The 17282-nt window shown below is 35.7% G+C and overlaps 1 protein-coding gene across 1 annotated transcript in view; it reads left to right on the forward strand.

Moving 5' to 3' along the window:
- Nucleotides 1–17282, forward strand: part of TMPRSS15 (transmembrane serine protease 15) — a 155630-nt gene that overhangs the window by 73881 nt on the left and 64467 nt on the right. The window contains exons 9-12 of the mRNA XM_072614948.1: nt 2206–2346; nt 3913–4062; nt 11135–11240; nt 13179–13329. Coding sequence (XP_072471049.1) covers nt 2206–2346; nt 3913–4062; nt 11135–11240; nt 13179–13329 — 548 coding nt within the window. The remainder of the gene's footprint in view (nt 1–2205; nt 2347–3912; nt 4063–11134; nt 11241–13178; nt 13330–17282) is intronic.

The raw sequence follows: 17282 nt of genomic DNA on the forward strand, positions 1-17282 counted from the left end.
TTAGTAACGTTTACCCCATTTTCAGGTTACCCAGAGACCCTCACAGCCACCCTGGATAAAAAGTGAAAATCATCTTTAAGGTCCACTAATCTTCATTTTCATTAATCCTATAGAGTTGTGCAAACCTTGGTGCCCAGACTGGTAGTGGAGGTGGGAGAAGAGGGTGGCCCAAACAATAGGCAAAATTATTGGATCTTTTCCAATAAGATACTCATAAGATGCATGCAACTTTAAAAATCAAGAATAACAAGGTGAATTCACTTTCATTGGTTATGGAGTTGTGGCATAAGGGAGCAATCCAGTCTCTGGACATTGGGTATTAACTATCAGGGACAAGCTTGACTTGCAGGAGATGACCTGCAATGCTCTCTAGCCTCCCTTCTCCCCCTCTCAATGGAGGCTCAGGTTCAAAATGCGTGAAGGTTCCCCTGGCAGTCTAGCCTAGAGAGCCTCTGATCTGTGGACCCCTCTGCAGTCAACCTTCCATGTGGATTTCCCAAAGACTTTTATTTCAAGTCAGAATAACAACCCTCATGCCATGGACACAGGATTATTATTGAAGAAAGGAGGGAGTGGTTGGTCCTCTGACTCCTGCCACTGTCAAATTTCCTCTTTGCCTTTGAAAGACAACTTGGTACAGGTGAGAAAAGTGTTGAATTTAGCCTTGGAAGCCCTGTGTTCAAATCCTAGGCAAATCACTTTACTTCTCTAGGCCACAATTCCCTCAAGTGGTTAGACTAGATGATCTTAAAAGTTCTTTAAATCTCTAAACTCTGTAATCCTATAAAATTCAATTAACAGCATTAATTAAGTGCCTACTATGTGACAAGTCCCGGTGCTACGTGAGTGTAGCATAATGACTTGACTTTTTTGCATATTAGAATTTTTAAATTATAAAATTGTAGTAAATTCTTAATATTATTTCAATAACATGAAAGCTAAGTAAATCATTTTCATAGACAATATGAAAAGAGGGTAGAGAAGATTGTTGTTACATAAAGTTTGGAATTCACTACCCAAGGAAGGGAAAATCTACCTAAGTAGATAGACCTCTTAAGGAGACTAAATTAAACATTTGTTTAGCAAGCAGGGAGTTTGCATTCTAACAAGAGTTTTTTTGATAACCAAAGGATGATTCTCTAATGGTGAAAATGCACACTTTGGTCATCTGTTAGGTGAAATATCGGTTATCTGGGGTGTTTACCTGAAGGACCACTAGGCAGTGGATAGAAAAGGGGACCTGAAGGCAGGAAGAATTGAATATAAATCAACCCATGGACAATTACTAGCTTTGTGATCCTGGTTAGTCATTTAACACTTTTTTTGCCTCAGTTTTCTTATCTGTAAAATGAGTTATGGAAGAAAATGGTAAGCCACTCTAGTATCTTTGCCAAGAAAGCACCAAATGATGTCATAGAGTCAAACACAACTGAACAACAACAAACAATTCAAATTACATTTTATAGGTCTCAAATTTTGTAAGCTGGTATTACTCCAGTCAACTTTGACCTTTCCAGATAATTCATTGTGCTAAATACTAAGGCTACAAAAGACAGAAAAGAAAGAGTCCCTGTTCTCTGGAAGCTTATATCTTTCTGAGGTAATGGCAGAAGCAATAAAACAGAGCAAATACAAACAAGTAAAAAAAAAACCAGCATTTTTTTGGGAAGAAAGGTTGTATTTTAAGAAAACTCTATTCTGCCTTTTTTTCCATTTTGGTTTCAAAATAATTCTACCTTATCACAATATATGATTTTTTTCTTCTTTTTAGAAATGTGAAAGTTTATCAGTCACCTTGGTAGGCTAGTGACAAGACTCCATTATAGAATGTGGCATTAGCACATGAGCACCTTACAAACTCACTGTTATCACCGCTTTGTCTTTAACCCTGTCTTGCACAGTAACAGGTAATACTGAAGGGGGAGAAACATATCAAGGGTCAAATAATGCAAGTTTACAGTTTTGAAAATATTTGCTTCATGTATACTTAGATGAAAAAACTTCTCAACGTACATGTTTACTCAGAATTTACATGTTTAAGGTAGGTAAAGTTCAAATGTATGCTTAAATTGTTGAGATTAATTTGTGGTCCTCTGATCTTTATCATGAAAGATAATACTGCCACCATAGTCAATGTTTCAGTTCACATGGAAAAACTGTAAGCTTTTTCTTTTTTTTAAAACAGTTATTTGCTTTCTATTTTAGCTTCCCTCTCGGAATTTAATCCAGGAACAGTATACATTTTTTCTAATCAAGCAACTGTAAGGTTTCTTGTAGATTCTGATGAAAAAGATTATATTGGCTTTAATGCAACATATACTGAATTTAACAGCAGTGAACTCAACAGTAAGTATTGCTCTCTTTCTCCTACTTGATGTCTCAAAGCTACAGAATCTTTAACTTGGTATTTTTTTTAAAAAAAATAGAACTAAAGACTTAAAACATAAACTTATAGCAAGATTTCAATTTAAGTTGCCAAATAAGCAGTTATTGAGAATCTGCCTGGTATAGAGTACCACATTAGGTGCTATGGGAAAATACATGGAAAATATCATACAATGGATGCTTACAACATAATCAAAGATGGAACATAGATTCAAAAAACACAGAAAAATTACAAATCTTCACATCAATGTATAAAACAATACATTTTAAGCTGAATATAAAACAACTAAGAATATAGTGTAGAGTGGGTCAGAGTAAGGAATTAAGGATGCTATTGAATTGTCAACTTAGGTAACAGGAAAAATAATAGTGCCCTTGACAGAAATAATGAAGTAGATTTTAGAGTGTTTCAGTAAGCATCCCAACATACACAGGGGGGCCTGCTATTACAAATTCTTAGATCTGCATTCATAAAATGAAAGCAATTTTCAAGGGGTTAACAATCACTTCAATCAAGCATATGTATCATTCCTTTAACCAAGCACATATACCATTCACCTACTTCAGGGGTGTTAGCACCCTGAACTTCAAAGAAAATACAGAGAAATCAAAAAGTCGGTTCAACTACCTGACCATAGTTACCAGAGAGGGAAGCACTGACCTCTGAGTTTTCAAAGCTGGGGGGCTCCTTAAAGCAGCTTCCCAGAGTCCTCCTCTGGCACTCAAACCTTCTTACAGAAACTAAGCCCTGAAGTAAAACTTCACCCTCAGAGTATTTATACACTTTTTAGAGCCCAAGGGCATAACCCTCTGACCCAGTGCATCAATAGAAAAAACAAAAGGTACTTGGGATCTTTCTATAAAACAACTCCTCTAATCAAGCTTCCCACAATGGGCAGGCCCATCAATTGTTGGGAAAGGTCCTTAATCACATTATTCAATCAGAGGCACTTTTAGTAAGACAAAAACAGCAAAAGATCCTAATTTGATTGCCATCACATAGAGGAAAGACAATGAGTTCTGTTTGAGATGCGTAAATTTGACACAGTCAGAAATACTTAAGAGGGATTTGGTGATGCAAAATTATAGCTCAGGAAAAAGAGTAGGGTCTTATTAGGTCTTAGTAGGTTATTGGTCTGAGGTTTATCTATGTAGAATTGGTAGTTAATCCCATGGAATGGAATGGAAAGAATCACAGAGCTTACTATTTCCTATATACAACTTTCTATTTCCCATCTCCATACCTTTGAGCAGATGGTCTGTCATATCTAAAATATTCTTCCTCCTCCCATCTAGCCTCTGAGAATCCCTGTAGCCAAGATGCTACGACTCAGAAATAGAAGAAATGCAACAGAACAATATGGAACAGCCAGTTGACAAACCATGAATGCTAAAGTGTCATTTAGATTTTGAGAATGTGTTCTTATTACAACTATTCATTACATTCATTCATTATAACTATTCATTCTTGTTATAACATTCATTACATTCATGGCATTAAATTTTCTATATTTTTATTATTCACAGATTATGACAAAATTAACTGCAACTTTGAGGATGGATTTTGTTACTGGATCCAAGTTATAAAAGATGATAATCAATGGGAAAGAATTCAAGGAAGTTATTTTCCTCCTCTGACTGGACCAGATTATGATCATACACTGGGAAATTTTTCAGGTACAATTTATCTGTATTCTTAATCATAATAAGAAGAAAGATCTTAACCAAAGAAAAAGTAAACAAGTTGTCTTTACAACTTAAATAGTAAGAACTCAATAAATGTTTGTTGACTGACTGACCAAATTGTTTCCCCATTTCAATCTATCCTAAAGACAGTTGCCTAAGTGATTTTCCTAAAGCACAAATTTAAAAGTCGTCTTTGAAGTGATGAATTATAAGATGATGAATTCACCATATCCTCTTCATATTTTCTCCTTCCTAAAACAGTTAAAACTAATTTCTGAGTGTGTGTGTGCGCTTGTGCAAAGGTTACAACAATATATTAAATTCTAGCTCAATAGTCACAGGATTTATTATTAAAAACACAATATTGACCATAAAATATGTTTTTATAATATTATGAAATATACATGCTCATAACCATTATTAAAAGCATGTATATTTTATAACATTGTAAAAACTGTAATTTATTTTATTATGTGACTGAGTCAATGTTAAATGCCTACTATGCACAGTGATTCAAAGACAAAAATAAAAATCTCCACCGTTAAGTTTCTGTTCTATTAAGGATAACAATATGTACGCATATAAATACATGCAAAATAAATACAAATGTTTGCCATTTCAAATGTCTGTCTTATGAAGAATGTGGCTATCATTACTGTAAGAGCCGAAATATAAATAAATGACGTTGAAAAAAAAGTTTGGAGGCAATTTCCAAAGTTACTTGTAAAAACAGCTTACAGTAAAGTATTTTTCCCTATGTAGTCAAGGAGAGTATATGCTTTTTTTTTCTGTGATCTATGAAAATCTATGAAGAATTTGCAGAGAATATGAAGAGAAAGGATATGAGGAGAAACTTTTTGCTGCAACTGTTTTTAACTTTGGCAGTTACAAAGAACTTTATAAAAAATAATTCTGTGAGGAATTGGCAAGTATTATGTATTTTGAAAAGATTTTCTTTGATTCAGCAATTACTGTCCAGAAGACAAATTAAAGGACTAATTTTGAGGAAAAATATTAAGAAATATTAAGAAGAATCCTTAAGAGACTTTAATATCTAGAATGAAATAAATAACTGTTTCCAGACAAATTAAGGAGAATCTACTGTTGTTATTTTGAGAGTTTGAGGTGACTTAGATTATGCCATTAGGTATAGCCAAAATAATATAAATTTCATTTGTCAAATAAATTATACATATGGGGTGATTATTCAAATGTAGAAAAGTAAAAGAAATTAACATTGGGAAAGAATGCTTCTTAATTTCATTAAATAATATTTGAGTAGTCATTACTCAAGGTAATGAAAGAAAATTAGATAGTAACATTATTAATGAGAAAAAAATTACCAGATATAACTTTAGATCAATCTAAAGCTTTAGAAGATAATAGTAAATAAGGGAATGAGTCAACTTGCAGATTGAGGTTGGGTGATATGGTTGAGTGCTGTCTGATCCCACACCTTATAAATTTGTCACACATGGTACTGTAGCTGGTGTTCTCTTATCTGGTGCATATACTGTCTTATCTGGGATTTTATGAGTATTTTTTCTTTCTTTTGCAATAGACATTTTCTCATGTCATCTAAATATAAAGCATTTGGTGGTGCCAATGATTTCTTTAACTTGTATATTTATGATCATAATTTACAATTAGTCTTATTGGTTTGCTGAATATAAATTATAAGTTGTTACTAGTGCTAAAAGATGGATATTGATAAGTTAAATATGCATTTTGATGATTTTGGACTGAAAACTTTTAAAGGTCTCTTAATTTTAGGGGTGAACTAAAATAAGAACATTGTAAAAAATAATTAAAAGAAGTGCAAAAGAAAGGTAATTTTAAATTAAAAATCAGGCGTGGGCACTCTACTCAGTCAGTAGGTAGACATTAAACACAGAGGCAGAAAACAGGAGTATGGTAAGCAAAGAACAAGAAGAAACTCAGTTTGGCTAAACTGAAATAAGCATTAAGTGAATATTTAATAAACTTAGAAAGAGAGTTTGGGACCTTTAAATGACTTTAAATGTCAGTCAGAGAAGTATATATATATATGATCTTAGAGGTAGGTAAGTGGCACAATGAATGGTCCACGTGTAATTATAAAGATGTGTTCAAATCTGGCCTCAGACATTTATTATCTGTGGAACCTTGAGTAAGTCACTTAAACTGCCTGCCTTAGTTTTCTTGTCTATAAAACGGGCATAACAAAAGCACCTACTTCTCAAGTTTATTGTGAGGATGAAATGAAATATTTGCAAAGTGCTTTGTAGAACTATATAACACTATATGAATGCTAGCTATTGTTATTGCTCTTAGAGGTAAGGGGCCACTGGAATTTATTGAATAGAAGAGATCTGTGCTTTAGGAAAATCACTTTACCAATTACATTTAACATGGATTGAAATGGGGAAATAATTTGGTCAACAAACATTTATTAAGCATTTACCATGTGTCAAGCACTGTGCTAAGTTCTGGGAATATAAAACAAAATAATTCTGCCCTCAAGGATCTTCCCTTCTAATGAGGGTAATAAGATGTAAATGAGTAGGTATTGATATGATATATTCAGAATACATTGAAGATAATATGAGAGGGCAAGTATCTGGAAGGGAGAGGAAGTCAGCAAAAGCTTCCTTCAGAAGACGGTGTTTGAGCTGAGTCTTCCAAGAAGCCTGGGAAACTAAAGGTCAGGGGTAAAGTTCAGAGAATTCCAGGCATGGGGCCAGTGCTATGGTATGGCTGCTGGAGGCGTGAGAAACCTGGAGAGTTAGAAAAGAACTAGGTTAAGAAAAGCTTTACATATCAAATGGATGACTTTTATATTTGATCTTGAAGGCAATAAGAGAGCCACTGGATCTCACTGAGCAGGAAGATGGCGTGATTATATCTATACTTTAATAAAATCACTTGATAGCTGAGTGGAGGATAAATTGGAGTGGGAAGAGACTTGAGACAAGGAGACCAGTTAGAAGACTGACTCACCTGTGAATTCTGGGGCTGCTATCCCAATTCCTGCTCATATTGATGAGTCAAGTCCCCAGAGTGTGGCTGCTACACCCCCTTCAGGAGCCCTTGGGGTTAAACTAGTGAGTGGGCTTTGTGTGTCCTCTAAGTACTGCATAGCTCATGAGCCTCCACTGGTATGCATCCTCCAACTGACTATTTGTTGATATTAGCCAAACTTCTAAGTCACCTTCAGGAATAGGTATTTATTACGAAAATATAGTTATTACAAATAATCTCCCCAAAGTCTGTGACACACTTTGCCCCAGGAAGAGGGTTGTGGAATGTGGACTCAACCATAGAGAGCAAATATGGAAAAGGTGTAATTTACAATGCCTTGCAAATATTAGATGCTTAATAAATGCTTATTGACTGGCCAGAACATTGCTAACAAGCATCACCCAAAGAGGATATTGTGGGCATAGCCACAGACTCTGTACAGGCTGGGTTAGTAGTAACATTATTCTGAACCTGCTGAGCCCCTAATTCATATCAACTACTGCCTATTGGAGTGTCCTAGAAGATTAAGTCTACAGTTGTGGTATCTAAGCCCAAATCAGGGCCCAGAGCAGAGATCAGACCATGCTCCTTATCTGACTACATAGAGCCCAGTAAAAAGACTGCAGCTTCCCACTTAAGTTGTCTTCATTATCCTTAAAAGAAAAAAGCAACCAATACTCAAAGAATGTAGCAGCTGGACCCCAGATAAGATAGATCAGACTCATATAAGGACACAAGAGACCCCCAAAGATGTGCAAGGCCTGGCCCTAACACTCTGAGAAGCAAGACTGGAAGAATGAAAAACAAACAAACAAAAGATAAAATATTAATTTAGGGACACCCAAAACAAATGAAGAGAATAAATCTAAAATACCTAAAAGCAAAGCCTCAAAGGAAAATGCAACTTGGCCACAAGATCAATGATATTTTCTTAGAAAAAATGTAGCAAGAGTTTTTTTTTTAAAAAAGAACATCATTAATGAAATGAAAATGATTGAGAATTGGGGGAAAGTGGAATCTTGGTAGGAAAGACACAGAAAGAGAATTAATAGCCTAGCATGATAATTTCAAAACCTTCCCTAAGTAACACAAAAAATGTAAAGGACCAAGCAAAAGTAAATGAAACAAAAAGAAATATTAAAACAAAATCAAAAGATGAAAGAAGAAAATTTGTTATCTTATATCAAAGACAACTGATCTATAAAAAAAGTCAAGGCAATATGATTTAAGAATCATTGAACTACTTGCAAGCCATAACCGTGAGAGACAGAGAGAGACAGAGACAGAGAGACAGAGACAGAGACACAGAGAGACTGAGAGAGAGAGAGAAAGGGAGAAGGAGAGGGAGAAACTGAATATCCTGTTTCAGAAAATTTATGAAAGAAATCTATCCCAACACATAGAATAAGCATGCAAAGTGAAAAATGTAATAAACTGATCACTTCCTGAAAGAAAATCAAAATGAAAACTCCTAATAATGTCAAAGAAAAATTTCAGAGCTTTGAGATCAAAGAAAAAAAATACTGCAAGCAGCCAGAAAGAAAGCTCAAATACTGAGGAATCACAAACAAAAACACACATGATTTAGCAGCTACCACAATAAAGGAGCATAGAGCATGGAATTACAATATTTCAAATGGCAGAAGATATAGGCTTAAAACTTATGAAAAACTGAATGAACATTTAATGAAGAAGATGATTTCAAAGTATTCCTGATGAAAAGATTAAAACTCAGTAGAAACAGGAGTAGAGAAACAAAAAGGTTAACATAAATGAGCATTCAGAAAAGACTATAAGAATATAATTTGTGTTCTAATGGAGGCATGGGAGCTTAATGTAATCATCCCCTAAAACTATAGTGTTGTCAGTCAAAAAGCTTGTATTAAGTGCCTACTATGTTCCAAGTACAGTTTAACGAGGGAAGCAACTTGCAAATAAATATATTCAAACAACATATGTAAAGGATAATTTGGAGACAATTTCAGAGGAAAGGCAATAAAATGAAAGGGACTAAGAAAGACTCCTTGCAAAAGGCAGGACTTCAGCTGAAACTTGAAGGAAGCCATTGAATTCGGGAGGTAGCAGATGAGGAGACAGTTTTAAGGCATGGGAAATAACCAGTGAAAATAGCCCGAGTAACAAGACAAAGTGTCTCCTCCAAGGAAAAGTAAAGAGGACAGTTGTCAGTGGCTATGTGACATGATCACATAGAAAAGAATCAGAAAATCATCTGGAAGAACCAAAGGTCAAGAATCTCAAGGGAAAATTTTTAAATGTGGGAAAATAAAAAGGCTAGAAGGAGCAGATCTTAAACTCTACTATAAAGCAGTAATCATGAAAAAATTTCCTACTGGTTAAAAAATAGAGAGGTCAATTTGTGGAATAGATTAGGTACACAATATAATGAGACAAACAAATCTAGTAGCGTACTATTTCATTAACCTGGTAGCCAGTAAGTATTCTACTTACTAAGGATTTGCTATCTGACAAAAATTTCTGAGAAAATTTTGATAGAAGCAAGCCAGAAATGATTTTTAGAGCAATACCTCACACAGTACCTCCAAACGGATACATTATCTAAACATAAAAGATGACATAGTCAAATTAGAGAAACAAGAAATTATTCCACGTATTAGGAATTTTATAAGCTTAGAAAACAATTAACTGTGGGAAAAAAATCTTTACAACAAGTTTCTCTGGTAAAGGTGTCATTTCTAAAATATTTAAGGAGCTGATTAAAATTTATAAGAATAAGAATCATCCTCCAATTGATAGCCAAAGATTATGCATAGGCAGTTCATAACAGAAGAAATATGGTGTTTTGTAGTCACATAAAAATATTCTAAATCATTAATACTTAAAGAAATGCAAATTAAAACTTGAAATTCTGCCTCTTATCCATCAAATTGAGAAAGTTGACTTAAAAAAATACAAGAAGTGGTGGAGGAGCCTAGAGAAAATAGCCTCATTGATTAACTTTTGGTGGAGCTATGAATTGGTGGGGCCATTCTGAAGAAATTTGAAACTATGTTCAAAAAGTTACTAAACTGTGCATAACCTTTGATCCAATAATACTGCTACTTAGCCCCCAGTAGGAGAGCAATAGTATTTCGTTACGTACGTAGACTACAATTTATTCAGTTATTTGGACTAACTTTGTTTTTAGTGCTTTTTCACCACAAAGAGATAGTCCAATTATTTTTGTACATATAAGATCTTTTCCTCTTTCTTTGATCTCCTTGGGGGTTAAGTAAAAATTGAGAGGATGATATAAACTAAAAAAAATTTCTTTTTACTGTTATAACATTTAATAACCTTGGGTTAACTGAAAAATCAGGGTACATGAATATAATGGAATATTTATTATGCTGTTTAGAAACAGTGAATGTGACAAAAGCATGGTAAGACTTATATAAAATGATGCCAAGTGGAGTATACAGAAAAAGGAAAATATACACAATAACTACAACGATGCAAGTGGAAAAGATACCAACAAAACAATGAATACTTCAGAATTACAGTGGTGAAGTCTGGCATTCAGAGGTATTAAGGCAGCTCGCCTTATTTCACAGAGGAAGGGTACTATGGATACGTGCTCTTCCTACTTAAATTATGTTGAATTTATTTATTTGTGTATGTTGTGTCACTCCAGTAGAGTAGAAGCTTCTTGATGACAGGGGCTGCTTAAGGGCTTTTTTTTTCTTTTTCTTATACCGCTGTCTTCGGTACTTAATACCACATTGGTCTGTGATCCCATAGATGTGAGCATTCCCTCCAGTTATGCAAATGACAACCGATCCATGCCAATCTGTGCCATCTGACATCTCATCCATTTCTTCCCTCTAGTTCACCAAAGGGAATCCCAGTGTGCTGGAGACCTCCATTTTCTCTTAATGTTATAAAAATGCTAATGGTTGCCCATTACTTTTATACTCGATGCCATTTTTGCAGGCCCAACCTGCACCTCTTATATTATACTTTGTACTATGTACCACTTCCTTGGTATTCTAACTGGTAAAAAAAAAAAAGCCTAGGAGTTAAATTAACCTTTCTTTCTAAACAGGATTTTATATTTCTACCCCAACGGGACCAGGAGCTGGAAGAGAAAGAGTTCGGCTTTCAAGTCTCTCTTTAGTTCCCTCTTCAGATCCAGTTTGCCTTAGCTTCTGGTAAGCCAAGCTTACATTATTTAAAATGTGATTTTAAATTCATATTGTAGCAAATAAGAAAGCCTTCTGCATTTTCTGATTCAGAGGTTCCACTAAGAATATTTTCCAAATTGTAACTCCTAGATCCATTGTTGTGGTTGTTGTTTAATCGTTTCAGTCAAGTCTGACTCTTTGTGACCCCATTTGGGATTTTCTTGGCAAAGATACTGGAGTGGTTTGCATTTCCTTCTCCAGCTCATTTTATAGATGAAGAACTAAGGCAAATAAGGTTAATGACTTGCCCAGTCACATAGCGAGTGTCTGAGGCTAGATTGAACTCAGATCTTCCGGACTCCAGGTCTAGTACTCTATCTACTGTGCCATCTAACTGCCCTACCCAAATCCATAATATATATTTATTGATTATGCAACAGTTAAGTGTATGGACAGTATATAAAGACCTCCAGGACAAACAGTGATCCTAAGACTCACAGTAACATATTCAATCAGAGCTAGGAAATCATATCTATTTGCTATATTGTTAAGGTTTTTCTCCTTGGTGCTAAGAGAAAATATAGAAAAAAAGGAAAAGACAAAAATATAAGATGTTTAAATAACTGCCTTCATTTTAAAAAAGGGTTTTTGAAGGTAACATAAAGTCAAAGGGAAAGAAATGGGTCCAAGGAATTATAATAATAACAATACCAAAATATTTCACATATGTGGTCTAAGCCATTGAGAAGGCAATTTATAAAAAGAAATGTAGTATGCTGAAAAAATTAATGAACTTCAACAATGAGCAGATAACTTTCTTTTCACTAGGAAATATGACTCATTTTATCATTCACATATGTAACAGTTTTTGGAGGAACTGATGTCTAGTCACTTAGCAGAACTTGCCTACCCTCTTTCTGAAATCTTAAGCAGAAATACTTGAGATTTGTAAACCTATCTTAACTTTGAAGATGTGTTGTCTTACAAGGTTGTGAGTTGGGGTTTTGTCTAGAATTAATGCAATGGATTACCACAGGAATATTCTGACCCTAGAACTTACGGGACCATTGTCTAACTTCATCCATCCTCCCTTTTTTCATCCCCTCCTACTTTGGGTGAGATAGATTCCTACACCCAACTGAATACGTATGTGTACATATGTATGTATTTATGTGTGTGTATATATATACATATATATATATGTAGTGTGTGTGTGCATGTGTGTAAGTATTTCCCTTCTTTGAACCAATTTAGATAAGAAAGAGGTTCCAGCATTACCCAACCACCTCCATTTCCCGTTCACTATAAAAACTCTTCTTTGTACACATCTTTTACGTGAGATAACTCTTCCCCTTCTTCCTTTCCCTTCTCCCTTCTCCCAGGGTATCCCTCTTTCTTGGCTATTCATTTTTTATGTCATCCCAACATAATCAATTCACTGCCACACTCTCTGTCTATGTAGAATCCTTCTAACTGTCCTAATGATAATAAAGTTCTTAGGAGTTACAATGAGCATCTTCCTTTATAAGAATGTAAACAGTTTAAATTTACTGAATTCCTTGTGACTAGTCTTTCATATTTATCTTTTCATACTTCTCTTCAGTCTTCTGTTTGAATATCAGATATTCTTTTCAGTTCTGATCTTTTCATCAGAAATGATTGAAAGTCCTCTATTTCATTAAATATTCATTTTTTCCCTTGAAGGATTATACTCAGTTTCTCTGAGTAGATACTTCTTGGTTATCATCCTAAGTCCTTTCCCTTCTGGAATATCATATTTCAAGCCCTCTGCTCCTTTAACTGATAGCTGCTAAATCTCATGTGATCCTGACTATGGCTCCATGATATTTAAAGTTATTTAGAGGGATATTTGGGAGAACTCAGGCATGTTCCTGCCTTTTTCTGCCATCTTGGCTTCATTTCCACTTTTTGAAGGGTAACAAAAATTTTATGTTTCTAATCTAGGTATCATATGTATGGTGAAAATGTCTACCGTTTCAGTATTAATATCAGCAGCAAAAATGATGTGGAAAAGACAATTTTTAATAAAGAAGGAAATTATGGCAATGCTTGGAACTATGGACAAGTAACAATAAATGAAAAAGTTGAATTTGAGGTTAGTGAAGATGCTTTCTACATTTTCAATTATTGGAGAACCTTACTATGACTTTTTATTTTCTGTAATCAAGATACTCTACCATCCTACATATACTATATATTTATATCTTATAAATTTGTTCCAAAATTTCAGATCTAAGGCAGCCATTGGCTAAAATCTGCTTTTAAGGTGGGGTTATATGAGGAAGGAAAGTCCTCTGCTGCTCGTAAGATGAAATTCTTTGATTTGCTGATGTTCATTTATAAATATGAAGTCCAGCCAACTGTTCACCCTTATAGTAATAGATTATACTTGCAAGAAACCTGTTCCAAAAATAGTAAAATAAGAGGTTGCTCAAGTCACTTACTTGCCCATAGGGCTAGATCTAAGGAAACTGATGAAATTAGTCAGAGGTACTAGAAATTTGCCTGATTGCCTCATCTCCTGAGTGTTCCCCAACTATCTTAATAGAAAATATTCAGTTGGAAAAGCTTCACATAATATGATTTTCAGCATTACCTAGACTAAACTAAAGGAGTCAGATTTTGTCTTTGGATCCCTCTCCGATATAACCCTGTCACCCACATACTCAGTAAACTCCATTGTCTCCCTGTCACCTTGAAGACCAAATAAATTCTCTGTTGGATGTTCAAAGCCCTTCATAATCTAGGATTCCCCACTCCCCACTCCCCACACCCTTCCAGTCTTCTTAGATGTGGTACCCCACCTCCCTCTTTGATCCAATGACATTGGCCCATCTGCTATTTCTCAAACAAGAAACTCTGTCTCTCAGCTCTGGACATTTTCTCTGGCTGTTCTCTGTGCCTGAAATTTTCTCCATTCTCATAATTTCTGGCTTCCTTAAAATTCCAAATAAAATCCCACCTTCTACAGGAATCTTTTCTACAGGAAATCCTCTTAATTCTAGTTCCTTCCCTCCGTTAATTATTTCTTATTTATCCCATACATACTTTATTTGTACGTATTTGTTTGTTTTTTGCCTCTCCCATTAGTTTACGAGCTGCTTGACAGCAGGGCCTTTCTTTGCATCCTTAGTACTTAGCCCAGTGACCAGCATATAGTGTGTGTGTGTGCTGGTCCTTTGTTGCCGAAGAAGACCATGGCATCAGAGAAATGATGACATGACTTGCACTTGACTTTGTTTTGAGTGAGGGAGGGCTGACTGGCATACAGTAGGTGCTTAGTGAATGCTTATTGACTGACTGACTTCTCCATTCAATTTAACTTCCTTTGTTCCTATTTCCACATTGTCCTTGGGTCAGGAAGCTATCTCCTAACTGCCCACACCTACTACTCTCCAAGGGTCCACTCAATTCTACTTGTCCACAAATTGCTTTTAGTTTGCATGTACACACTCTCTCCTCTCCCTCTCTTTTCCAGCTAGTTTTGAAATAATATGATAAATGAATTCACATTAAGATGTCATGGTTTTAATGTGCTCCTTTTCCAAGAATACTTACATTTAAAACAAAGTAGTAATGTTTAAGACAAAAAAAAATGAGTTTTTACTGGTAGAATTTCAGTTCCCAGAGATAGTGGGATTAATTATCTCTTTTTTAGCAGAAAAATGTCCCCAGAATCCCTAAAGTCACAATGACCATGTATATCGGTATTTGCCTTTCCTCATTTTTCCTCCCATTTCCTACTTTGATTACATCTCATTCCTTTTATCCACTATTGCATTTTCTATGACCAAATCCCTTCCTCTAATCTTCCATTCCTTTCTCAGTAATATGTCTTGTATTACTTATATGCCTTCTGTGAACATGTGTTTTTCTTACATGTGTCCCAAAAAGCTGCTGAACTTAGAAACTTTTGACTGGCAATAGTTTTCTTCACAGTATCTAGCCAGCAACTCAAACTCAGTCAAGTCCTTCATGAAATCAATCGATCAATAATTATTAAATGCCTACTATGTGCAAGGCACTATGCTAAGCACTGGAGATAAAAAAAGAAACAAAAGAGCCTCAAGAGTTAACAGGCTAAGGAGGGAAACAACATTCAAATCAACATATACAAAGCAGACTATATACAGGATAAATTCCAAAAAATTAACAGAAGGAAGGCACTAGAATTAAGAGGGCTTGGGGAATGCTTCCATTAAAAAATAGAGTTTTAGTTGGGACTTAAAGAAACTAGGGAAGTCAGGAGGCAGAGATGAGGAAGAATAGCATTCCGGACATAGGAAATAGTCAGAATAAAATGCCCAGAGCTGAGACATAAGGTGTCTTGGTCATAGAATAGCCAGGAGACCAGTGTTGCTGAATTGAAAAGTATGTATTTGGGAATATGGTCTAAGGAAGACTGAAAAGGTAAGGGGGAATTAGGTTATGAAGGGCTTCAAATTTCAAGTAGAGCATTTTGTATTTGATCCTGGAGGCAATAGGGAGCCATCAGAGTTTAAGAAGGAGGGTTATATGATCATACCTGTGCTTTTGGACAATCATCTTAGTGGCTAAGTAAAGGATGAATTGGCATGAGGAGAGACTTGAGGCAGGTAGACCCACTAGCAGGCTGTTACAGCAGTTCAGGTGAGATGTGATAAGTTTCTGCACTATAGTGTGGTGGCAATGTCAGAGGAGAGAAGGGCTATATTTGAGAGATATATATTCAAGAGATGAATTCCACAGGCCTTGACAATAGATTTGAAAGGGGAGATGAGAGATAGTGAAGAATCCAGGATGACTCCTAGTTGTGAACCTGAGGAATGGGACGACTATGTTGTCTTCTGCAGTAATAGAGAAGATTGGAAATGGGGTGGGGGGGGGTCAAGAGGGAAAAATAATGAGTTCCATTTTGAATATACTGAGTTTAAAATATTTACTGGGTATCCCATTTGAGATGTCTGAAAGAGAGTTGGAGGATGTGAAACTGGAGTTCAGCAGAGAGTTTGGAACAGGGCAGGAAGTTTTAGAACCATGAACATAGACAGGTAATTAAATCCGTGGAAGCTGAAGAAATCATCAATCAAAATAGTGCAGAAGGAGAAGAGGGCCTGGAACAGAACCTTGAGGAACTCTTTTAGTTTGAGGGCATGATCTGTATGAGGATCCAGTAAAGGAGATATCAAATAGGTAGGAGGAGAACCAGGAGAGAATAGTGTCCTGAATAACTAGAGAGAAGAGCATATCAAGGAGAGACTGACTATCAGTGTCAAAAAGCTGCAGAGAGGTCAAGGGTAATGAAGTCTTGGAGATAGAATGAGGATAGGTCATTGGATTTGGCAGCTAAGAGATCATTGGTAACTTTGGAGAGAGGAGTTTCAGTGGAATGATGAAGTCAGAGGCCAGAACTGTACGGGATTAAGCAGAAAGAGAGACAGAGAGACAGAGACAGAGACAGAGACAGAGAGACAGAGAGAAAGGCAGCATGTATTGTAAATAACCTTTTTGAAGCTAGCCACAAAAGCCAAAAGGGATAAAAGACATATTTAGTAGGGATGGAAGAATCAAGTGAGAGTTTCTCCAGTGTGGTAAGACAAGGGCATGTTTCTAGGCAGTGGGGAATGAACCAGTGGACAAAAAGATTGAAAATAAGGGAAAAAGTGTAAATGATAGAGGGGCAATCCGTTGGAGAACATGAGATAGAATGGGATTTTTTAAACAAGTGGAAGGGTTAGTCTTGGTAAGGTATAAAACCACTTTATTATGTGAGATAGGGATGAAGGAGAAGATAGTGACAGAAAAGTGATAGGAGATAAAGAAGCAGGGAGAAGAGGGAATTCACAGAGAATGGCCTCAAAACATGAGGCAAAGTTCTCTCCTGAGGGAGTGGGGTGGGGAGGGGAAGCCATCGTAAGCTTGAGGAGGGTTGAAAGTTTGGAAGAGATACTTCCCATGGGACAATGAGTTGATAAGAAGTATAATGGGATTGTGAGGGTCCAGTTGAGGTTGTATAACACATATTTGTAGTCAGAATAGTTGTGTGATTTTTCCCATTTTGTTCAGCAG

This window comes from Notamacropus eugenii, chromosome 5 (genome assembly GCF_028372415.1).
Source record: "Notamacropus eugenii isolate mMacEug1 chromosome 5, mMacEug1.pri_v2, whole genome shotgun sequence".
Lineage (NCBI taxonomy): Eukaryota > Metazoa > Chordata > Mammalia > Diprotodontia > Macropodidae > Notamacropus > Notamacropus eugenii.